At 47.9% G+C, this 25,298-nt stretch overlaps 1 protein-coding gene and 1 long non-coding RNA gene across 2 annotated transcripts; both read right to left on the bottom strand.

Moving 5' to 3' along the window:
- Window positions 1–8,748: 8,748 nt before the first annotated feature.
- Window positions 8,749–12,529, bottom strand: FEM1A (fem-1 homolog A). Its single transcript, XM_066275206.1, has one exon. The coding sequence runs from the start codon at window positions 12,354–12,356 to the stop codon at window positions 10,362–10,364; it is 1,995 nt and encodes a 664-aa protein (XP_066131303.1). The 5' UTR covers window positions 12,357–12,529; the 3' UTR covers window positions 8,749–10,361.
- Window positions 12,530–24,194: 11,665 nt separating this feature from the next.
- LOC136320197 (uncharacterized) lies at window positions 24,195–24,832 on the bottom strand. The gene is made up of 3 exons (XR_010728274.1): window positions 24,704–24,832; window positions 24,315–24,449; window positions 24,195–24,235 (listed from the first exon to the last, which is right to left on the bottom strand). It is a non-coding gene; the product is annotated as an uncharacterized lncRNA (long non-coding RNA).
- Between the last annotated feature and the right edge of the window lie 466 nt (window positions 24,833–25,298).

The following is a 25,298-nucleotide window of genomic DNA, read 5'->3' on the forward strand; positions in this document are numbered from 1 at the left end:
CTCGGGAGTTGAGAAGCTTCTGGAAGGAGGAAGTAAGCTGAGACCTGAGGAATGAGCCATAGGTTGGGAAAAGTGCTCCTAGAGGTAGGCAGAGCCTGGCAAAAGCAGAGGAGGCTACATAGGATAGGGCAACTCCAGTCAGTGGGGCCACAGTTTCCCAGAATTGGGGACTCAGGTATAATGCCTGCTGCCCCAGCGCCCTGGGTGGCCATCAGCAGCTCCAAAGCCAGCCAGCCCCACATGCCCACATGGCCTTGGTGTTTCCTAGGGAAGTCCTATGTTCCCTCTAGGCCAAACAGCCATAAAGAAAAATAGGGAAATTTTTTGAAATGTTTCCTTTTTAAAAACTTAGAAATGTAAATAAATAACAGATAATTTGTTTTTGGACGTCAATAGCTGTGTCCTAGCTTGGAATGATGTCTTTCTGAGGTGGTTGGATAGTTTACAAATGTTCTCCCACTCTCTGGGCCCAGGGAGGGCAGTGCTTTGCCCAGTGTCACAAGACATGCACAGCTACAGGGCTTGGACTGAATTGAGGGAAGGGAGTTGGGCTGCATTTGAATCTCACAAATTTATGTCTCCAGCCCAGTCTCATTGTCCCACTGCCTGGGGAGACATGGGAGAAGTGAGAGACCTCTCCGCCCAACTCCCCAGCCTCCCCACAGTCAACATAGCACTGCACACAACTAATCAACAGATGTGTACTTAAAATTGTTTCTGTTGAACAAGGAATACATTCCCACAATTCAAAATTCAAAAGGCACAAAAGAGGAGTCTGGGTAAAGTTGCCCTCTCTTTCCTAATCTCTTCCCTGATTTGTATTCAATCCCTGCACCTCCACAGTATGACCTCCTTGCAACAGCCCTGAATACTGGTCAAGTCCTGTCTCCCATCTGCCCACAGCCCTTCAGGGCTCCCACCTCCATCCCTTGGACTAAAAGCCCAAGCCTTCACAGCGATCCACAAGGCCCTGCACTACCTGCCCCCATCCCCTCCCTGCCTTTACCTTCTCCTGCTCTCCCCCTCTCTCACTTTACTCCAGCCACACATGCCTCCTCACGCACAGCCTGGTCCTGCCCCAGGGCTTTTGCACAGACTGTTCCCTCTGCTTGGAATGTTCTTCTGCCAGAAATCTCCATAGCTCCCTCCTCACCTCCTCCAGATCTTTGCTCAAATGTCACTTTCTCAATGGGGGCTTCTCTGAGCACCCCACTTAAAATTCATTTACAATCCCCCTGGTTCTGCTCTATTTTCCATAACACTTAGCACTTTTGGATAAAATAAGTCACTTATTCATTGCCCTCATTGTCACCCATCTTCTCCATGAGGATGTGAATTTTGTCTGTTGACTTCACTGCTGGATCCCAGTGCCTGGCACACAGCAGATGCTCAATCAATGAATTTGAATTTCTGCTTAAGCCTGTTTTTTATTTTTAAAACAGCCTCTTGACTTTGTTTCCTTTCTGCCTGCTGGCAGGCAGTTCATTCATTCGGTCATCAATCCATCCATTCATTCATTAAACTGTATGTTCTAGGTACCTACTGTATGCCAGGGAAGGTTTCAGACTCAGGGGACACAGTGTTGACAAAAGCAGACTCTGTTCCTGCCCTCTTGGGGCTCACAGCTCTGTGTGTGTGGTGGGGGGGCGGTCAGACCTAAAACTAGGTGGTTACAACTTCAGTAGTTCTGGGTGTGATGGGACACACAGAGGTTGCTGGGGGGGTTGTCAGGGGAGGGTTCCTAGAGGGGGAAGTTCAGGGAGGAAAGGTTAATCCAGGCAGAAGGTAAAGCCCAGGCAAAGGCCCTGTGGTGGGAGGACTGAGAGGAGCCAGTGTGGTTGACCTGAGTACATATAGGACCTGTGTCTCTCTGGCTTGGAGACAGGATGCTGCCTTTGTGGGGACTCAGATGCTGTGATGAGCACCCAGTGCCACCAGGTGGCGATGACGGTCAGTGTTTCCAGCCTCTCCCTCTGCCCAGAGCTGGGGTGGGGGAATCCTCTTGAGAACCCTAAGGGGAAGGGACCCCCAGAGAATGCCAAGTTCCAAGCCAGGCCAACAGCCCCCTCTTGCAGCTTTCAGCCTCCTTACTACAGCAGCCATATAAATCTCCCCATTAACTGATCTTTGGAAATTGTTCAATTTAGTGCTGTTGGGGACCAGAGGCCAGAGAGGACAGATACATGCCTTAAGTCACAGAGCAGATCCTACCCCCTACCCAGCCTACACAGTACCTCCTCCCAGCCCCTAGTGCCCTGGGGTGGGGACCTTTTATTTTTAACCTGCTCAGTGGACAGGGCCTTATTATAGCCCTGGGAAGCATCCAGGGTTTCCAATTTCCAAGGGAAGTTAAAAACATTTTCTGCCCAAGAAAAGGAGCTGCCTGAGACTTCTTAGGGAGGTGTGGCCCAATCTCCTCTCCTCCCCAAGGCTCCCAGGGGTCCCTCAGACCCCTCACTGGACTCTGTGCCTATCCCCACCCTGTACACCCCGTCTCCTTCACCACCGGCATCTGGGCGCTGGAGGCTGGCAAGCTGCAGGTGGTGTGGTATGCCCGCCCCTACCCCTTGCTGGTCTCAGGGTCTCCTTTTGTCATATGTCGCTGTGGTGCTCTTTGGCATCCTCCTGCTAATTCCCAAACTTGCTTATCTGTCTACTGTCTCTTTATGATCTTTGCTGGCCATCTGCCCTCTTACTAATTTTTTTTTCTGTTCCTTCAGTCCTTTGATAATTTTCTTTAAGCAGGCTTTAAAATGTCCCCCCTGAAATTACACAGTGGTGATGTAACACAGTCTTGTGACTATACTAAAAGCCACTGAGCCCTTGCTGTGTACTGTCCTGATACACCAAGGTTGTAGGTTTGATCCCCAGCTAGGGCACTTATAAGACTCAACCAAATTGATGTTCTCTCTCTTCTTTCCTCTCTCTCTTAAAAATCAATAAACAAACAAAAATAATTTTAAAGCCATTGAGTTGTACATTTTACAATGGTAAATTTTATCTCAGTAAATTTTTTTTTAAATATTTTATTTATTGATTTTTAGAGAGAGGGGAGAGAGAAAGAGAGAGAGAGAGGGAGAGAAAGGGGAGGAGCAGGAAGCATCAACTCCCATATGTGCCTTGACCAGGCAAGCCCAGGGTTTCGAACCGGCAACCTCAGTGTTCCAGGTCGACGCCTTATCCCACTGCGCCACCACAGGTCAGGCCAGTAAATTTTTTTTTTTTTGGTTTTTTTACAGAGATAGAGAGTCAGAGAGAGGGATAGATAGGGACAGACAGACAGGAACGGAGAGATGAGAAGCATCAAGCATCAGTTTTTCATTGTGACACCTTAGTTGTTCATTGATTGCTTTCTCATACGTGCCTTGACCACCGGCCTTCAGCAGACCGAGTAACCCCTTGCTCGAGCCAGCGACCTTGGATCCAAGCTGGTGAGCTTTGCTCAAACCAGATGAGCCCATGCGCTCAAGCTGGCAACCTTGGGGTCTCGAACCTGAGTCCTCCACATTCCAGTCTGATGCTCTATTCATTGCGCCACCGCCTGGTCAGGCGTAAAATTTTTTTTATAAAATATGAACACATCGGCCCTGGCCGGTTGGCTCAGTGTAGAGCGTCGGCCTGGTGTGCGGGGGGACCCAGGTTCGATTCCCAGCCAGGGCACATAGGAGAAGCGCCCATTTGCTTCTCCACCCTCCTCCTTCCCCTCCTTCCTCTCTGTCTCTCTCTTCCCCTCCCGCAGCCAAGGCTCCATTGGAGCAAAAGATGGCCCGGGCGCTGGGGATGGCTCCTTGGCCTCTGCCCCAGGCGCTAGAGTGGCTCTGGTCGCGGCAGAGCGACGCCCTGGAGGGGCAGAGCGTCGCCCCTGGTGGGCGTGCCGGGTGGATCCCGGTCGGGCGCATGCGGGAGTCTATCTGACTGTCTCTCCCTGTTTCCAGCTTCAGAAAAATACGGAAAAAAAAAATATGAACACATCTTTATTTTTAAACTTGGGTCATTTGTGCTGTTAATATCTGTGAACTCACATGATGGGTGGAGCTAGCTATGCTTTGTTCTCTAAGACACATTCAAATAAATACATATTTTAAAATGTTAAATCCTAGTGGGATAGCTCTGTTGGTTAGATTGTCATACAGATAGGCAAAGTTGTTCGTTCGATCCCTGGTCAGGGCACATATGAGAACAAATCAATGTTTCTGTCTGTCTCCCTCCCTTCCTCTCTCTCTAAAATCAATCAATAAATTTTTTAAAATGTTAAAACTTCATCTGTGTATTAATGTACAAATGGGTGTAAAGACAGTAGGTGCCCTATAATTAAGAGAGCTCTACTGGGCACTTATTGTGCACCAGGATGTTTTCATGGGTAAATTTATTTAATCCTGCATATGCCAGGAGGCAGCTGCTACCATTACCCCATTTTACAGATGAGGAGACTGAGGTGTAGAGAGGTGAAATGATGGTCCCAAGGTCATGTGGCCTGTGTCCTAACCACTACTCTACACTGCCCAGTGAGCACACCCATTCTCTGAAAGAGAAAACTGGACTAAATCCAGAGAAGCAATGGAAAGCTGGTAGCCTGAAGGCTGAATCCAGACCCATGCCCTCTCCATGCATTTCATTCCATTTAAACCTAAAACAAACAAACACAGCTTTTGGTTTCAATAAAACCTTATTTACAAAAAGGTGGTTGGGACTTGGCCCCAAGCCAAAGTTTGCAAATCATCATTCTCCTTTTTTTTTTTTTTTTTTTTTTTTACAGAGACAAAGAGAGGCAGAGAGTGGGACAGATAGGGACAGACAGACAGGAAGGGAGAGAGATGAGAAGCATTAGTCATCAGTTTTTCATTGCGACACCTTAGTTGTTCATTGATTGCTTTCTCATATGTGCCTTGACTGCGGGCCTTCAGCAGACCGAGTAACCCCTTGCTCAAGCCAACAACCTGGGGTCCAAGCTGGTGAGCCTTGCTCAAGCCAGATGAGCCTGTGCTCAAGCTGGCGACCTCGGGGTCTCGAACCTGGGTCCTCTGCATCCCAGTCTGACACTTTATCCACTGCACCACCACCCAGTCAGGCTGACATTCTCCATTTTTCAGCTCTTCTAAACACTTAACACTCTGCCCTCTAGCACTGCTTTAGCTGCTGCATTGCACACATTCCATGTGTTGTGATTTATGATCAATTCAAAATATTTTCTAGTTTTCTCTGTGATTTCTTCTTTGACTGAATTTGGGTCACAGCTGCCCAGCCATCTGTGTTACCTGCTAGCCCCAAATGACATCTGAGTTTGAGGTCTTTTAGATGTCAACATTAAGCCGCTTCAGGAACTTAAAGGCCTACCTTCCCTGGGACTGACCGCTTTTTATTAGTTAAGAAATACTTATTGAGTGCCCACTATGTACCAAATATTTTCCTGGGTGCCGGGCAGTGGTGAACAGGCGGCTATGTGGGGCTCATATGAGGCCCGAGAGCCACCTTAAGTCCACAACTCTGCTCCATTTCTCTCTGCCCATCCACCTACTGGCCCTAGCTCAAATTTAGGAGTACATTTTTGACTCCTCTCAATCCCCATTCTCCAATCCAGTTCATCAACAGCTCTTGACAGCCCAACTCCAAAGTAAATCTGACATCCGTCCACTTCTCTCCTCCCATGACCTGGCTTGGTCCTGGCTTGGTCCAGCCCCCTTCTCTCCAGGCCTCACTGGGTCACCTGCATAGCTTCCCCCTGCCCCCACCCATGCTCTCTAGATCCACCCTAAATGGTTCTTCCAGCCTCAGCCACAGTGATCTCAAAACTTCCATCAGGTCACTTCTCTCCTTGGCTTGAAACTGCCACAGCTGCCTGTCTCCCTAAGGATAAAAACCAAACAGCTCACCACCCGCCTGCCTCCGCTCCTCCTGCTCTCCCTCAGTCACTCTGATTTGGCCATGCAGGCCTCCTCACTCTTCTTAGAACAACCCACGTGAGTTCATTTATTAATTCAACTAACATTTAAAGAGTTACTGTGTGTCAGGCCTTCTTTTAGGCACTAGGAACACAGCAGGAAATGAGCTTGTGTAGTTGACATTCTAGAGGAGGGACACAAACAAAGGAAACATGTCAAGAAAAAGGTAATTATAGGAATTAAGGTTGTGAGAGTTGAGAAAGAAGTACACGATGGGGGGATGGGGTGGAGGATGGTTGGGGCTGTCTTTGATGATCTGGGATGGTTTCATGAAGGAGGTAACATTTTTATCAAGATCATTGCTTGCTGGGCTTTTAGTAGAAGACATTAGGGTATAGGACTAGGGGGGAGAGGGTTGCCCCAGGGATCTCAAGTGTCTTATTCAATGCCTAGGTTCAATGTGTCTTCTGTGAGCTACAAGAACCACAGGTACTGCGGTCAGAAGAGGGAATGTTTCTTCCCCAGGCCTGCAAGAGGGGTAGTGCTGCCCGAATTGGGCTGGGAATTACCTAACACATGTGACAACTACTGGGTGGAACCATCCTTTCTGTCCAGTCCTAACAGAATCTCCCACAGAAATCCACGCCCCCACCCATCCTTTCTCCAGGCACATGGAGTTAGCGTAGTGCCCTGCGTTGCCTGCATTCCTGGGGGCCGGTCATCTCACCTTTCTAGCCAGTGATGTGATTCAGAGCTGTGCTATCTTTAACTTTGGGCCAGGACACTCTGCTCCCCTCCTGTAAACACTGCTCAGATGACAGTGTTGGAATCCCACGGGGGTGATGGATACTGATCACGGCCAAACTGTGCTCCGTGTTCCCTGGTGCTGCCCCAAGTAGTCCAAGGACTGAAATTCCAGGAGTCGGGAGGCAGTCATCCATTTACTCAACACATGGGTGCTAAGGACATGGCAGTGACTATGACAGACCCTCACAGGGCTCTGGAAGGTCTGAAAATCACATCAAGCAGGTAGATCAAAGGAGCAGAATTTCAGGCCCTGACTTCAGTTCTGTGGAGGCAGGGAGTTAAGGTGGGAAGAGACACTGAGTGGGGGTAATGGCTCCCACTAATGAGGTGGGCTGCATGCTTCCTGGCTAAGTGAGCTTGAGCAAACCCCTACCCCTCTGAGCCTTTTTGCTCAACTATTAGTGAAGTGGGTCATTGTCCTGGCTGTGTGGCCTTGGGCAGGCTTCTTGGCCTCTCTGAGCTTGTTTTTTTCACTGATAAATTACAGGTAAAATTTATCATCATGGCGGCCCCCCCCCATTGGAATGTTCCATTTCACAGCATCACCATTTCACTTGGGACATATTTTGGAGCGGTGGGCTCCTCCTACACCCCCCATTTCTGCGCTCCTGATTGGTACAATCCCAGTGAACCTTAGGATTTTGGCTGGCAGAAGGTTGCCTTCCATCCTGCTAGCTGCCTCATCTGGACACCTGGAAGAACCAGGTCATTCCTAACAGTTTTGAGCTGCTGAAACAACTCTCACCCAAACCTGCCCGAGCCTTGTTTTAAGATGGCATTCACTGGGGAGTCTGAGCTTGGAAAGAAAGCATTTGGCACAGACCAGTTTTCCTCTTTGGTGAGCCTTGTAACAGCTCTGAATACTCTCAAAATAGGAATAATAATACCTATTTGACAGGGTTGTTGTGAATAGTTAATGAGTGGCCCACATAAGCATGTAGAATGGTGGCAGCATAGTCAGGGCTCAATAAATGCTTTTGCTACTATTTTGTTTCCTAAGACATGGCTCCAAGAGCACCTGCTTTGAAACCCATTCCATTAAGGCAAGGATATACTCATGCTGTACCTGAACGGGTGTTAGCTGTTGAGTTGTTGGGCATCCAGTGAAACCAGAAGAGGGAGAACCCTTCAGCCCAATGAGCAAATGAAGGACTGGAAGTGAAATGTCACCAGGGCCCGGTCCTCCCTGCTTGCCATAGGTGGGGAAAACATGGGAGAGATCAACCTTAGGAATAATGGTTCAACCCCACCCTTAAGGGGACTTGGAACATGCCTTACAGTGGGTGCTCGGGAAAAACTCAATGACCACCTAACAGGACAGTGCTTTGGGTAAGTTTGTGCCAGAGAAAACTAGAACTTCATAAGTGAGATAGCAGTAGGAAAAAAGACTAACTTGTGGTGGCACAGAGGATAGGGCATCAACCTGGAATGCTGAGGTCACCGGTTCAAAGCCCTAGGCTTGCCCAGTGAAGGCACACAAGAAGAAACTACAAGTTGATGATTCCCGCTCTCCTCTACGCCCCTCTGTCTTTCTCTCTCCTTTCTCTAAAATCAATAAATAAAATCTTAAAGAGAGAGAGAGAGAGAGGTCTGAATTTTTCCTAAGTTGGAACCAGCTCCAGGAAACCCATGAAGTTCATGGACAGACCTCTCGGCCCACAGGGCTCTACCTGTTCCATCAATAGGTCTCATTGAGTTAGGAGGCCTTTCTGTTTCCTTAGCCCTTCCTCACTTTTCAGAAGGGTCAAACCACCTTCTTTTCCATGGCAACACTATTGCAAAGAGAGGATTTGTACTCAGTCAGTGGTTTTCACTTTTTCTTTTTATGCAGTAATACTCTCATTTCCAAATGAAATCTTATACAGAGCCCAGCACATAGAGAACTCCTCCAGTCAGAGTTGGCGGCCCCAGGGCTGCTCCTTTAAGTGGACTGGCACCATGACCTTTTGCTCTCCAGGGGCACGCTCTCCCCACCATCTCCCCTGTCTACCCCAGCAAGAAACTGTAGGGTGTTTCTCTTCGAATGTTGTCTTTTCAATGACTTAAACACCAGCGCCAGGACTTACAATTTAAACAGCCTCATTTCTTTATTCTGTGCTGTTTCCGGCCTCAACAGAAGGTAAAACATGGTCTTGTAGATAAATAACATTCTACGTAACACTGCAAATCCACACAAGACCTGGCTTTCTCAGAGAGCGGAATATCCAGGGACCTGTTGTGGTGTCCGGAGGCCTCTGAGTAGCTGCCACTTGACAAGGAAGGCTGCGTGAGGTGTGGGGTGAGGATGCTGCTCTCCAGAATGTGACCTTTATCTTGAGCTTGTACCCTTCTGCTATTCACTGATGTCCAAACAGGCCAAGAACAGTCCCCCTTCTGCCTGTCAGGGCACATACAGTATCTCTCAAGAAAAATCTCCCTGTAGCACGTTCTCTAACACGGGCACTTTATACCCAGAGTGACAGGAAGCAAAGATTTTGTATCACACCTCAGCTCTCAGCATTAACTGTCTCATTCAGCTGATTTACTTAGCTAATGCTGCACTCAGGATTTCCAGTTCCTTGAGCAGTGGTAAGAATGTCTGGAGCCATTTGGGGAGGCTTTGCCCACAACAAAACCATGAACTTGTAAGAAGTGATCTCTGGGGCTGAAGCAGCCTGCAGTTCTAACTCAGAATCTGAAAACCAAGTCCCAAACCAGCCTAGTTTTCATTCAGTGGGAAACACATCAAGCTCAGCTCCAAGGGCATCTGGACTGAACCAGTTTAGAAAAAAAGACTTCCCTAATGAGGATGGGAATTCAGAAGGCCCAAGTAAAAGACAAATGAGTTAAGTTTTAAGAAATATACAGCTACCCGAGTTTTAGGAGCTGATACTGTGGTCTTCTACCCCCAAAACCAAATTCTTCACAAAATCAAGCTCATGCCTGAGGGCCTCGGCCACCTCAGGCATGACAAAACCCTTTATGCGTGAAATTAACTTATCAAGTTTTAAAAGAAAATTTAAAATTTTTAAGAAAAAAAAAATTCAGCAACAAAACCTCAGAACTCCTGTGCAATGCCTGTAGCCTGCTCACCTACTAAATAAACAGAACACCAAATCAGCCCAAAGCTATGCAAGTGGCCAGCTGCCCTGGACAGAGAGCTCTGCCTGTGCGGGCCAACTATGGCAATACAGGAGGGAGCGGGGTCTGACTGTGCGGGAAGAAGTGAGAGATGGTCCTGCTTTCTGAGTTTCCGATTTTCCACCTTAGGAGCCCTCAATCCTAACACTGCATTTTCTAGCTGGGTTTATCCAGCTATGTAAGGAGCAAAGAACAGACCCTCAGTTTCTTCCTGTTTCTCGCAGGGAAGGAAGGCAATGGCTTCAATCCCTCTGCCTCTCAGTAAGAAAGCAAAGTCTTCTGAAACCCAGGCAGATGGGATATGTGGAAGGTCAATGTGTCCTCTCCCAATGAAGGATGGGGGTGTGTGTGTCTGGAGAAAGAGAGTTCCCTGAGCACATAATCCTGAAGGGTTCTAGCACCAACAGCTAACTCCTTTTCCCACCTCAGAGGTGAGGGGCCGTGGAGGTGGGAGAGCCCTTCTGTTTCACGCCACCTGAAGTGCTGACCAAGAGAGGGTGAGGACTGGTGTGGGCTACACCTCTCTGAACCCCCCCTGGGGGGGGCAGGACCCTATCAGTGCAGCTCAATGAAAGCCTCTAGCTCCTCAGGGATGAAGCCTTTGTAGGGAATCTTATTCTTGTCCAGAGAACGGGCTGCAAGGCACTGCAGAGTTACATAGTTGAAAGGCTGAATGGTGCTCTTAGCCAGCAGCTTCTCGTCCAGCAGCTCGTAGGCCGTTTTCTTGAAGGCATTGGTGGCATCCATGTGGGCCCCTGCTTCAATCAGGGCATTCATGATCGCTGGACAATTGTTGTGGGCTGCTATGTGCAATGGGGTGTTGTTGTCAAAGTCCCGACTGTCTGGGTCTGCCCCACAGTCAAGTAGTACCTTGACCACCTGGAGGGAGGGGAATCTGCCCACTGGGTATCGGCCCACATTAGTAGTGTCCTTGTCCACGGCCATGTGTAAAGGGGTGAAGCCGTTCTTGCCCCGGGGAGCACATTTCAGCAGCCGGTAGACGGTCTGGTGCTTCAGATGCTCCTGGTCAGGCGTGCACTCCACTTTCTCCAACAGATAGAGCAGGTGGAGGATGATGGCCAGGGCCTTGGTAAATTGGACTGAGTCCCCAGGCTCCTTGGGCAGTTGCAGGGCCCGTTCCACTTCACGGACCCCTTTGCAGAGCACCCCCATGAGGTCTGTAAAGCTGATTTGTGTGCCCAAACTGCCCTTAGCCGCTCGGTCCTGAAGCACGTAAGAGAAAAGTTCAGCAAAGGACAGGAAGCTACTTGCGGTCATGGGGCTCAGTGGCTCCAGGTTGTTCTGTTGCATGTCTAAGGCATATTTCCACAAGCGTATACAGCGCTCAAAATTGCCTGAGTCAGCGTACACTGCGCCCCTGTAACGGATATAATAGGAAGTGTCTGGGTGAGAGGGACCCAAGATGCGCTCTCGGATCAACAGGGCCTGCATTCGCATCTCATCCGGGTCAGTTATAAGTGCTTCCAATTCCTCAGCAGTGTTCACCTCTCTGGAATAGTCATAGGCCAGGACCAACTGTGGGGGTTCTGGTTTGGGCAGATATGCGCCCCCCTCGTGACGCAGCTCCATCGCACGTCTCCAGTGTTTCAGGGCCCCAAGGAGATCGCGCTTCTTATCCACATACGTGGCTCCCAGCAATTCCAAGGCTTCCACCGCAGCTTCCCGGCTGGTGGGGCAGCAGCTCTCGTAAGATTCACTGCTAAGAGGTTCTTCTGAGGAGGAACTGCAGCAGCTGGCATCCTGGGGCTTTCCACATTCCAGACTGGTGGAGGGGCTTTCTTGGGTCAGCTCTGGCTGCACCTCCTTCCCAGCAGGCTGTTCCTGGATAAGGTACTCCACGATGTTGGTGTGGCCGGTCACGCTGGCCGCCAACAAGGGGGTCATACCGTAGCCATCGCGTTCCATGCGGGCGTTGCACCCGAGCAGCAGCTGCAGGATCTCCAGGCTGCCGGACTCGGCGCAGTCGTGCAGGGCTGTGTTACCCTTAGCGCTGCGCCGGTTCACTTGGGCGCCCTGCTCCAGCAGGTAGCGAGCGATCTCACGGTGGCCCTTGTAACAGGAAATCATGAGGCATGTGTGCCCGTGCCGGTTGGCCACCTCCAGATCCGCCTGGTGCTCGCCCACCAGGTAGCGCACCACCTCTAGGTGCCCATCGAAGCAGGCGGCGCGCAGGGGCGTGGAGTTGGTATGCGTGGTTCGGTTCACTGAGGCCCCGCGGCGTAGCAGGCTCTGCACCACGTCCAGGTGGCCGGCGGCCGAGGCGGCCCACAGCGGCGGCGCGCCCTCGATGGTTTCGCCATCGAAATGCACCGAGCCGCCCGCCTCCACGCTTGCGCCGCACCGGTCCACCAGGTATTCGACCACGTCCAGGTGGCCGTAGCGGGCAGCAATGAGCAGCGGCGTCCCCTCGCCAGCCACCTCGCCTGTCAGCTCATCCAACTCCTCCCGGCTCCGGCCGCTGAGCAGCTTTTGAAGCAGCTGAAGTTTGCCATCGCGGGCAGCGTTGTACACGACGGTGCGAAGGTCCATGGTCCACGCCTCCGGCAGGCCATGGGCCGACCGTTGCGGGACGGGTAGACGACGGGCTAGAGTCCGTGGCGGCTGGCTACAACCTTCACTGTCTCCCCCGCCGCCATCTTAGGGGCTCCTTGGGCGGAACAAGATGGTTGCCGCTGCATATTGCGGTTGGCTAATGAGAGCGCGTAGAAAAGTGTAGTCTTCTGAGCCAGCCTTCTCTGTAGGATCGAGAAGGAAGTGCGGAGATTGAGGACTATATCTCCCAGAAGTCCGCGGGCTAGCCCCTGTGAACTTGTAGTACGGTGCATGGTGGGAGTTGTTGTCCCACTTGCCGCCGATTGCAGCAGAAAATGTCAACGCAAGACTACGATTCGCGAGATGCAATGCCATCGCGATAACTTATGGGAAGTTTTGTGGCCTTCTCAATGTAGATGCCAATAGGAAACACAAGCAAGGGCCAAAGACTGCATTCCCCAAAAGGCATAGGGAGCGACTTAGCACCAGTTATCGAGCGTGAAGGCTGGCTAAGTCGACCAAGCGATCTGATTCGGGCTGCTGACCGACAGGGGGCGCGCGAGAGAGGCAGGAAAACCGTCAGGGCATGGATGTTAGGGGTACAGAAAGTACAGGTGGCCCTAGGGGTCAATCTCCTGCACTCCTCATTCATTTATTCTTTCATTTACTCACCCACCCATTAATACTGTCAACTAAAGGTGGTTGCTACAAAGTCAATGCCGTCAGAAATCCTTGGGTGCGGTAAAGGAGGAAGTAGACTAATCAATGAAAAGAGCTCAATTGTGATCTATTAGTAGTTTGGGTTTGGAACGTCTGGGACAGCTTAGGTGTGAGATGGCTCAGTTCAAACAACTATTGTGAGGATCTCTTGCTGCTTCAGTTTTGGTATTACAGCTCTGCTGAGGAAACTCAGTCTTGCAGGGAAACTGAGAGGGCATTTCGATGAGCCAGAGGTTAAGCTGGCTCGTAGAGACGAGTGCCCGCCCATGTCTCTGACTGGTCCATTTCTGTGCAAATGAGGGCTCCAAATCCTCAGTTTGATTGGTCCTTGACACTCCTCTCATGTGAGGTAAGGACAATGTTCCTCGCTCCTTGAGTACGGTGAACGTGGGGGCTGCTTTAACCTATGAGTAAAGGCAGAAGTGGGGCTGGGATTTCTGCGTTTAGAGCATAAAATGTCACCAGCTTACACTTCTCTCTCTCTCTTTATCTCTCTCTCTTGAAGATTCTGAAGGACTTTTGGGGGATTTTTTTTTTTTGTATTTTTCCGAAGCTGGAAACGGGGAGGCAGTCAGACAGACTCCCGCATGCGCCCGACCGGGATCCACCCGGCATGCCCACCAGGGGGCGATGCTCTGCCCATCTTGGGGAGTTGCTCTGTTGCAACCAGAGCCATTCTAGTGCCTGAGGCAGAGGCCATAGAGCCATCCTCAGCGCCCAGGCAAACTTTGCTCCAGTGGAGCCTTGGCTGCGGGAGGGGAAGAGAGAGACAGAGAGGAAGGAGAGGGGGAGGGGTGGAGAAGCAGATGGGCGCTTCTCCTGTGTGCCCTGGCTGGGAATCGAACCAGGGACTCCTCTACCACTGAGCCAACTGGCCAGGGCCAGGGGGGCTTTTTAATGTTTATTTTATTGATTTTAGAGAGAGAGGAAGGGAAAAAGAGCAAGAAAGATAGGATGTTCCTGCATGGACCCTTACTGGGATGGATGGAACTGGCAACCTCTGTTTAAGGAAGACTCTGTAACTAACAGCTATCAGGACAGGGCATGAAATAATTTTTTTATTCAATTAGATAATAAGAAAGTCTTTTTCACAATTTTGGTACTAATCAGAAGTACTCATTATCAATTCTATATGTAATCTACTGCTCTCTTGAGATGCCCAGTCTGGGGAAGCCAGCCACTGTGAAAGAAGTCAAGACCAACCCTAGCTCAGTTGGTTAGAGTGTCCTCCTTATACACCAAAATTTTGACTTCCACCCTGGCTTGGGCATATATAATCAACCAGGCCCTGACTGGTTGGCTCAGTGGTAGATTGTCAGCCTGGCATGTGGAAATCTCGGGTTCGATTCCTGACCAGGGCACACAGGAGAGGCGCCCATCTGCTTCTCCACCCCTCCCCCTCTCCTTCCTCTCTGTCTCTCTCTTCCCCTCTCGCAGCCAAGGCTCCATTGGAGCAAAGTTGGCCCGGGTGCTGAGGATGGCTCTATGGCCTCCGCCTCAGTCACTAGAATGGCTCCGGTTGCAATGGAGCAATGCCCCAGATGGGCAGAGCATCGCCCCCCTGGTGGGCATGCGGGGTGGATCCCAGCTAGGTGCATGCGGGAGTCTGTCTGACTGCCTCCCTGCTTCTAACTTCAGAAAAATACAACAAGAAAAAAAATCGACCAATAAGTGCATAAATAAGGAGAGAAGCAAATTGATGTTTCTGTCTCCTGTCCTCTTTTTCTCTAAAATCAATAAATAAAAATTAAATCAAGACTGACCATGCTGCCTGACCAGGCCATGGTGCAGTGGATAGAGCATCAGACTGGAATACAGAAAACCCAGGTTCAAAACCCTGAGGTCACCAGCTTGAGCGCAGGCTCATTTGGCTTGAGCATGGGCTCATCCAGCTTGAGAGTGGGCTCACCAGCTTGAGTGCAGGGTCACTGGCTGGAGTGTGGGATCATAGACATGACCCATCATCTCTGGCTTGAGTCCAAGGATCGCTGGCTTGAGCCCAAAGTCGCTGGCTTGAGCCCAAGGTTGTTGGCTGGAGCCCAAGGTTGCTGACTTAAGCAAGAGGACACTCACTCTGCTGGAGCCCCCTGGTCAAAGCATATATGAGAAAGCAGTCAGTAAACAACTAAGGAGCCACAACGAAGACTTGATGCTTCTCATCTCTTTCCCTTCCTGTCTGTCTGTCCCTACCTGTCCCTCTCTCTGTCTCTCTCTCTCTGTCTGTCTGTCTGTCTCTCTCTCTCTCACACACACACAAAAGAAAAAGAAAATGATTGTTTTAAACATGTATGTTTTGGAGTAGTTCATGATATAGCAGTGGTAACTGGAAACGTTAAATGTAGCTTGTGGCTTAAATTTGCTTTTCTATAATTACTAACCAAATCTCACAGTTCCCCAAGAGTTTCTTGTTTACTATGTCTGTTTCCTATCTGCAGAACTGCCTGTTCATTGGGAAAATATGCCATGGTCTAGTTTCTAAGAAACAGTCTCAATATGTATGTGTATGTATTTTTAAACTGATTGTTATTATTATTATTATTATTATTGAATGGAGAGAGAGAGATTGAGATTTGTTTTCCACTTATATATGCATTCATTGGTTGATTCTTGTATGTGCCCTGACTGGGGATCAAACCACAACCTTAGCATATCTGGTGGACATTCTAACCAACTAAGTACTGGCCAGGGTTCAATATGTTCTCAAAGGACTAGATAGATCTATGCTGTTTAGCTCAGCCTGAGGTATTGGTATATGTCTTTGTTTAATTCATTCAGCCATATTTATTGATATTCTAAGCACCTACTATGTTTTGGGTCATGTGCTACAAGCTGGGTATGTATAAGTGAGCAGGCAGACACTGTTCTCAAGAACCCAGAGTCTGATCAAGGGAAGTAGCTTAAGTCAGGGTGTGTGGTCAAGGATGTAGAATCCCAGAGGACAAATAGAGTGTACCGAGCTGGGGAGGGAAGGAAGAAGTCGGGAGGTGTTTCATTGATAGACAAGGAATTTTCTGGTAGAGTTGTTAAAAGAAGCAGTGTTCCATATTATTCTGGTTATCTATTTGGGCTTAACAAAGTACTCCAGGCTTAGTGACTGCCAGGGACTGAATTGTCTTTCCAAAGTTCATATGTTGAAGCCCTAACCCATAATGCAACTGTACTTGCAGACAGTTTTTAGGAGTTGTCATACCACCTTGAAAGTCACTCAGGGTCACTTCCACCCCAGGCCATTTTCTGGAAGAAATTCCCTAGGGAGCTTCTTCAAGGGGTGAGAATCAGATGCCGCTCTATCAAGGGAAGGGAATTAGATGTGGGGGAGATGTAATAAGTTTGGAGATATGTTTTAAAATCACAAACAGGAGCAAAGACCCAGGGGATAGAACATAGTGTAGGCATAGGCACCGCACATTCAGGACCTCATTAAATCACTCACTCCATGCCTACAATACAGCATTTTAGGGGAATTCTTAGCCAGTGATGGGGGGATTTTTCCTTCTCTTAAAAAGTCCCTAAATCAATTATGCATTTGGTTCTTTTTATAACATACTGAATGAGACATTCAGAGCTAAACACATTTATCAAAAGGACATTTTAACAAAATCCTTTTGACTTTTCCTTCAAGATAAGACATAGCTGAGTAATAAACAGACATTGTCCACACTACTTCTTAGTGGTCTGTAATGAAATGTCCTTTATTTATAGCAGAAGTCGGACTTGTGAAGATACCCAGGCACACTTGAAGTTTGGGGAAAGAGAGAGGAGTCTGCCATGGGAGATCTATGTGGAGGCATTATAGTCACTGCTTCTCAAGCAGAGATGACTGACACTGGTGGTGTTCACTGATAAGTATTTTCTTTCTCGTTGAGGACCTTACGAGGTGATCTGTGGTCACCTCTAGCATAAATGTTATTGAGTAGCATGAGTGCATGGTTCCCTATTACAATAAGCAAGAAATGTTTCTTTGAGTCTGTAATTTAAAAAATTGAAATAAAATCATCTATGTTAACATGTACTACTCAGCTCATTTAGTATATTCACACTGTTTTATAACCCTCATCTCCATCTGATTTCAAAATACAGTTGTGATACATGAAAAATGTATCCTTGGATTATTATTTATTAGTTATTATATTATTTTCCATACAAACAACTGTAAACTTACTTTTTCCAACCCCTGTATTTTTTTATCATCTCAAAAGGAAACCCCATCCCCATGAGCAGTTACCCCTAGTCTATATAATATATACTTATTATATATTATATATGTATATAAGTATGATACATAAGTATATAATGATACATAATGTTTACATCATATAATAATCTATATCTATAATATAATTTATAAGAATATAATAATTATGATGTCATATATGTATAATATAAAATATATAATAAATTCATATGACAAAAACCAAAATATATGTATAGTGTTTTCTAAATAATTTGAGGAAGTAATTTGGAGTCTGACAACCTTTACTATTAAATACTTCAGTGGGCATTTCCTAAAACAAGGACATTCTCTCACAGACCCACAGTTCAATGATCAAAATTGGGAAATGTAACACTGATAAACCCTATCATCTAATCTATCATCCAGAATTCAGTGCTTTCCAGTGTTCCAATAATGGAAAGAGAAGCTACTTTCTGTAGAGGTCAGAGATTCTGCAAGTCTTTCATGCTTCCCTTCTCTTGACCATTGGTTTATCACCAAGTCTGAGCCAGGTGGGCTAAAACAAAGATGAATTCTTTTCCAATTATTGCCTCCCCTGCTGTCTGTCAAGTCTCCCTTCTCTGCCCTGAGGACCATATTCTGTAACCTGACTGGTCACTGTCAGTTAAAAAGTCTTGCCTGGCCCTGGCCGGTTGGCTCAGCGGTAGAGCGTCGGCCTAGCGTGCGGAGGACCCGGGTTCGATTCCCGGCCAGGGCACATAGGAGAAGCGCCCATTTGCTTCTCCACCCCTCCGCCGCGCTTTCCTCTCTGTCTCTCTCTTCCCCTCCCGCAGCCGAGGCTCCATTGGAGCAAAGATGGCCCGGGCGCTGGGGATGGCTCCTTGGCCTCTGCCCCAGGCGCTAGAGTGGCTCTGGTCGCAATATGGCGACGCCCAGGATGGGCAGAGCATCGCCCCCTGGGGGGCAGAGCACCGCCCCTGGTGGGCGTGCCGGGTGGATCCCGGTCGGGCGCATGCGGGAGTCTGTCTGACTGTCTCTCCCTGTTTCCAGCTTCAGAAAAATGAAAAGAAAAAAAAAAAAAAAAAAAAAGTCTTGCCTGGCTGCCCTGACCAGATAGCTTGGTTGGTTGGAACATCATCCTGAAGCGCAGAGGTTGCTGGTTCAGCCCCTGGTCAGGGCACATTCAGGAGCAGATCTGTGTTCTGGTCTCTCTCCTTTTTTCGCTAAAATAATTCAATAATAAATAAATAAATAAATAGTCTTCCCCTATCAAGTCTTGTGAACAATTTCCATCTCAGGGTTTTCTTTAACCCCTTGGTTGATTCGTGATATTACTGGGAAAACTTGGGGTGAAATGGAAGCTCCCAAGACCCACCTCTTCATATCCAATCCCTTTTGCCTCACTTTTCACATGTGCCTGGTGTGTTCTGTTTCTATCACTCAGCTGAGGTGGGGCCAGGGAAGGGGTCTCTGAGTGTACCAGCAGGCATGAGCTCCGACAACCCCACAGCTGCTCTCTCTGGATCCAGAAAGGCAGACACGGAAGAGAAGAGATTCCTGAGCCAGATATGGGTTGGGGGAGGAAACTCAGCTATCTCCTTGTGATGCAGCCTGCCTGTTGTCATGGATACCCAAACCACTATCTTTTGAAGGACCCATTACGGTGCAGGTTATAATCAGCACCCTCTCTGCTAGACCCCCACCCTCCCTGGATGATGCAGCATCTGAGTTCTGCTCTCGCCATCCTCTCCATCCCTGGCTGGAGATGACTCAATATGTGATCACAAGTCTCCATTCCTGTCACATTTGCCACATTGTCTGTGTGTACCAAACTAGAAGGGTGTAAGATAATGGTTCAAAACTCAGACACTGGATGCAAACTACCAACATTCAAGTCCTGGCTCTGCCACCCCTTAGCTGTGCAACCTTGAACAACTTGCTTCAACTCTCTGAGCCTTGATTTCCTCTCCTATAAAATGAGGTATCTACCTCATAGGAGCTAATGTATATAAAACTAGTAAAACATTGTCTGGTTAAAAAAACTAGTTTGTCCATTGAATGTAATATTATTCAGCTATATTAAAGGCATGAATCACTGACATGCTACAACATGGGTGGACTTTGAACATATGATGCTCAGTGAGAGAAGCCAGACACAAAAGGCCACAGAGTGTGATTCCATTGATATGAAATGCCCAGAACAGGCAAATCCACAGAGACAGAAAACACATTAATGGTTGCCAGGGGCTGCAGGAAAAGGGGAATGGGAGAGTGACTGCTTAGCAGAAACTGTGTTTTTAAGGGTGATAAAATATTCTGGGATTAATTAGAGGCGGCGAAGTTTGCAGAGCCTTGTGAATTATTAAATGCTGCTAAATGGTCATTTTAAGATAATTAAAATGCACACTTTTTGCTCTGTGTATTTATTTTATAAGAATTAAAGTTTGTTTTTTGATGGAGGGACAGAACCCAATAACACTCCAAAGAAGAGGATACAAGGCTTACACCAGGGTCAGGGTGACAGTAAAGTGGAGCTGTAGGGGCAGCTTATGGAGGGCAAGCTGGTGGGGTTAGCTAGGTTTCCTGGGCTTCCTGGAATTGGCTAATTTGAATAATTTTCCAAACTCCAGGACAATAGGGCTGTCCCTAGTTGCCCGGTTCTTAGCCCTAGGGCAATCTACACAGGTGCCTAGTGGCCCTTGAGTATGAGGGCTGATAAGGGAAGTGGTCCATCCAGGTGTGGATTTAATTGCTCAAGAGGAACTGATTGGTTCTCAGATGGTCCACCTTCTCCTTCCTTCATTCTGTAGAATTAGATATTAATGTCTCATCTGTGTAAGTCCAGGCATGGAATTGCTGAGTCAAAAGGAAGACAATAAACTTCTCTTTTGTTTAAGCCACTGTTATTTTGAGTCTGTAATTAAACTATATCCCTGTATATTGACATTTCCTGCTTCTTTGCCTCACACTCTGGTTCCTTCACTCCTGGAATCACCTTCCTTGTCTCATACTCCACTTTCATGGAATCCCAATGAAGATAAGTAGACACTGATCAGATGTAATAAGCATGCTCAGTGGTTTGTCCCTTCAGATCAGATGTCATCTACTCCACTGCAGGTGATAGCTCATCTTTAATAGGTGCATGTGGCCTTCATGTTTCTATGTCTTACAAAGGGGTTCAGACATCAGCATTTACCTCAACTGAGTTCTTATCAGGTGAAAACACTGATCTGGGCATGGTGGGGGGATAACAATAAAACTGGTACGAGTAAATAAGGTGCCCCCTCCCAGAGGTCCTTGGGAGAAATAAAAAATTAGTGATTTTTGGTAATCCTTTTTCTTTTTCTTTTTTTTTTTTTTGTATTTTTCTGAAGTTGGAAACAGGGAGGCAGTCAGACAGACTCCCGCATACACCTGACCGGGATCCACCCGGCATGCCCACCAGGGGGCTATGCTCTGCCCATCTGGGGTGTTGCTCTGTTGCAACCAGAGCCATTCTAGCACCTGAGGCAGAGGCCATAGAGCCATCCTCAGCGCCCAGGCCAACTTTGCTCCAATGGAGCCTTGGCTGTGGGAGGGGAAGAGAGAGACAGAGAGGAAGGAGAGGGGGAGGGATGGAGAAGCAGATGGGCGCTTCTCCTGTGTGCCCTGGCCGGGAATCGAACCCAGGACTCCTGCACGCCAGGCCGACGCTCTACCACTGAGCTAACCGGCCAGGGCCTCTTTTTCATTTTTTAAGTGAGTGAGAGAGAGAGAGAGAGAGAGAGAGGGAGGGAGATGAGAAGCATCAACTCGTAGTTGCAGCACTTTAGTTCATTGATTACTTCTCATATGTGCCTTGACCTGGGGGCTTCAGCTGAGCCAGTGACCCTTGCTCAGTCAAGCCACTGATCTTGGGCTCAAGCTAGAGACCATGGGATCAACCTCGTGCTCAAGCTGGTGAACCTTTTGCTCAAGCCAACAACCTCGGGGTTTTGATCCTGGGACCTCAGCATCCCAGGTCAACATTCTATCCACTGCGTCACTACCAGTGAGGTGGTAATATATTTTTTTAATCAAATGAAGGCTTTCTCTAAATAAGAATCAGTGGGTAACCCAGGCTGGGTTGCTCAGTGGATAAATTCTTGTCCTGGCATGCCAAGGTCATGGGTTCGATCCCTGGTCAGGGCACATAAGAGAAGCAGCTGATGAATGCACAACTAAATGGGACAAGTGGTGGAACAACAAGTTGATGCTTCTCTGTCTCTCAAATCAATGGAAACGTTTAAAAAACAAAAAAAGTTTGTAAAAATGCAGATGCTGGGGCTCACCCCATTTTTGGCTTATTGGAACTTGGAGGGTCCTAAGAAACTGTATTTTCTATGAGCTTCCTAGAGGAATTCAAGATAGTCCTGTGGGCTAGTTGTTGAGGATATCTGTTGGGAAAATAATAGACAATAATCCCAGCAGAGATGGGCCAGGCTGTGAATTTCTTTCTTCAGGCAATGAGAGTGTTGAAAGGGTTAAAGACACAATGAGATGACCAGGCAGTGATGGAGGCAAAGAGCTGGAGAAGAAGATGGGTTTGCCCAGGATGACTTGCCTTGGTTAACAGGGTTGGGGTAATGGAGGATGAGGAGTAGAGGGACTCTGGGATGTGGAGAGGCTGCCACATTGACAGGGAGCTGCAACATTGATGAAGACATGGAGGGAAGGCAAGGTAGGGGCTAGATGAATTGAGTGTTCAGTTTGAAATTATTAATTGGGATTAGTTGTGAGACACTTTGGGGGAGGGGGATACATTTGTAGAAATATCAGGGCACAATCTCCTCTTTCATGGGGTCCTTAAAGGGCAATATCTGGGTGCTTTTTTACATTTTTTTTATTTAAAAAATTTTTCTTTTTATTTAGAAGGAGAGGCAGGGAGAAAGAGACAGAAACGTTGGTCTGTTCCTGTATGTACCCTGACCGAGGATTGAACCTTCAACTTCTGTATGTCAAGACGATGCTCTAACCAACCAAGCTATATGGCCAGGGCATCTGGGTGCTGTTTGTTTGTTTGTTTTTTAATATGAAAGCCCTCTCATTCCCAAAGGGTAATTCTATATATAACACAAAATCTCTCACAATTAGCCTTAACCTAGACATTCAACCACCTCTTGCTATCCCATTCTTGAAGTGCTTCTGGCATGTAGGTGTCTTGTAATCATATTTTCTCTGCTTGTTAATGAACTCACTGAGGCAGTATTCCAGAGAGAGAGAGAGATTTCATTTGTCTGGGGCTGAGAAGAGAGATGAAGGTTGCCAGACCTAATGAGGAATCAATGTCTCATAATTGCTAATTAAACGAGCTTGGCTCTCTCCTGGGGCTATTAGATGGCTGGCTGGCCCTTGAGTGTTCACAAATTTAATTACACTCTCTAATAAACACCTGCAGTAACCATCACCCTGAGCTATCTTTATGGAAGAGACCAAGGAGAAGCAGAGTCTTCATCTGTGTGCTGAAAACATCAATTCATTTTTTGATTAATGCATTGGTTTATTCTCTGATGCCTTTATTGATTCAATCAATGTTTATTGAGCACCTGCTGTGTACCAGGCTCTGGTTTGGGTGCCAGGGACACAGCAGTGAGAAAAACAAACACAGTTTCTGCCCTCGTGGATCTCATGGTGTCATGGGGTAACAGACAGTCCTGTAAATAGTTAACAATAATTGGAGTAAGTGCCGAGAGAAGATATCCCAGATCTATGATAGTGTATAATACAGACTTGACAATGCGGTGAGGGGGTGATGCAACAAGGAAAGTTTCTCTTGATGAAATGGGGCTTGAATAAGAAGGCAAAGGGAGCCAGGGGGCACTCTGGGAAGCAGAGCATTCCAAGGAGAGGGAGCAGCAAATGCAAAGGCTCTGAGGGTGGAACGACTTCGGTGTAGTGCCTGTGACTTTACTAAGATGTCACAGAGAACTGAGGGTGAGCCTCAGTGATGGCACAACTCACTTACTAAGCAGAAATTTACACTTGTCCTGTAGTTGGTTCATGGAACTGAGAGTGGGGTGGGAGAGAAAATAAATCATTCCTGGAATTTTTATTGAGAAGTCTCAGTAGAATCCTGGTCTAGGGAGGGCTTCAAACACCATTCCCTCAGTGATTACTCAGGAAAGTGTAGTGAAGTGGTTAAGGCCCTAGGTTCAGAGTCAGATGTTCTGTATTTTCAGATGGGGAGCATAAGGGTGACATGTCCAATACCATACATGGCACATTACTGTGTGTTCATAGAGTGCATGCCCCTATTTTATTCCTTCCCCTGCTTTTATTCCATGGAATTAGCCAGCTCAACCCTGGCTGGAAGTGATTCCTTCCTGGCCCCTCACCCCCCATACTTACTTGTCCATCTTGGGCAGAGGTTGATGGCAGTCCACGCTATGAGGAAGCTGTGACTTGTTGTCATAGTACACCAGAACAACAAAATCACTAGTCTTCCACACAGCACTAGACCATAATTGTTCCAGTCTTCTTTGCCACCCTTTACCCTGTGTCTGAGACCTCCCAACCCAGCTCTTTCCCCTCACCGAGCCAATTTGTAATGTGTAAGCTTCTTGCTTCTCCACTGCCTCCTGTCTTTCATTCTTGGTCCTTCTGAGGAAAGAGTCTGATCTCCAAGGGCCCAATGCCCACCCATGAAACATGGAATTTGGAATTGGAAGAATGTGGGGTTGATTTTCATATTTACTCTTGGCCTGAGACCCCTCGGGCTAGTTATATATCTGCCCCTCTCTGAGTCTGTTTCCTCAGCTGTCACCTGGATAGAATAACTCCCATGTCCTAAGATCGAAGACAGCATGATATAATGTATGTAAAGCACTAGACACAATGTTTAACACAGAAGTCTTAGAAAGAGCACAATAATGTCATCTTGGCAGACACCCATTACCCCACAATCCTACGGATTGGTCATCTTACCTGTTGTAATTACAGATTTCTGTGTGCGGTGTCATCTCATCTGGAAAATAATGCGTTGAAAATCCATTAAGCGTCAGAAACCTCAGACCACCCATTAAGATACAAGGTCTCTCCTTCACCTGGGGAGCTGTCCGGTGTTCTGGTGCTGAAATGAATTCGGCCCGGGAACCCTCTCGGAGCTGTTCAGAACCTTGTGCTGAAGCGGATCTCGTTCCCTTCCCGGACCCCGAGAGGCGCTGTCCGGAGTCTCGGTGCTGAAATAAATAGCAATTTCCTTCCATGATCATCGAAGAACTGTCCTCACCCTTAGTGCTGAAGAAAACGTAACTTTCTTCCTCGTTTCAACCCACACTCCTCCGTTCTCTGTTCCACTAACTCTTGAAAACCCCCTCCCCAAAATTCCTTTCTTCTCCGATCTTCTTCCCAGGGCGCTTAAGAATGTCAAGGGAGAAGACTTGCAACTAGGACTCATACCTGCTGCTTATCCTGGCAGGTCTCCAGGACTTACCTTTCAGGTAGTCAGCTCAGTTGGTCTCTGCTTTCCAGACCACCAAACTTCGCCGTCTTTGTCGCTTTCTGGGAAAATATCCACTCTTTGACCTACATGTTAGCCCCATCCCCGGGATGCCAGGTCCCCCAAACCACCCCTTCTTCCACGCGGCTTTAGTCCTTCCCTGTGTATCTCACCTCCCAGTATTGTAGGCAGATGCAGGTGTCCAGTGATTGCCGAGGCGGGGACTACGCTTTTATGGGCTTTGGGGAAGGAGGGGCACCAAGAATCCGGGGAGGGTCTTCGCCAGCCGGCCAATCGGACTCCGTCTCAAATGCAGCTCCAAAGATTACCTCATAGGTTGTGGCCTCAGCTTCAGAATAAAAGACTGGCATCTGCCCAAAAATTGAGTTGGGGTTTTTCTGGAGAAGGAGGGGTACTTATTGTGGTCCCCAGGATCTTCCCACTCAGCCCAACTCTTTCTTAGATCTCTGAACTCCCAGCTTAGGAGAACTAACTTAGTCAGTACCTGTATCTTCCCACCCCCAGCTCGTGATATTACTGGACCAGCAAAGAGAAAGCTGGTAAATTGTGTGGGGGGGGGGGCGGGGCA

Source organism: Saccopteryx bilineata, chromosome 1 (assembly GCF_036850765.1).
Source record: "Saccopteryx bilineata isolate mSacBil1 chromosome 1, mSacBil1_pri_phased_curated, whole genome shotgun sequence".
Taxonomy (NCBI): Eukaryota; Metazoa; Chordata; class Mammalia; order Chiroptera; family Emballonuridae; genus Saccopteryx; species Saccopteryx bilineata.

Excerpts from the sequence above, each read along its gene's own strand:
- FEM1A (XM_066275206.1), bottom strand. The coding sequence starts at position 12,356 with ATGGACCTTCGCACCGTCGTGTACAACGCTGCCCGCGATGGCAAACTT.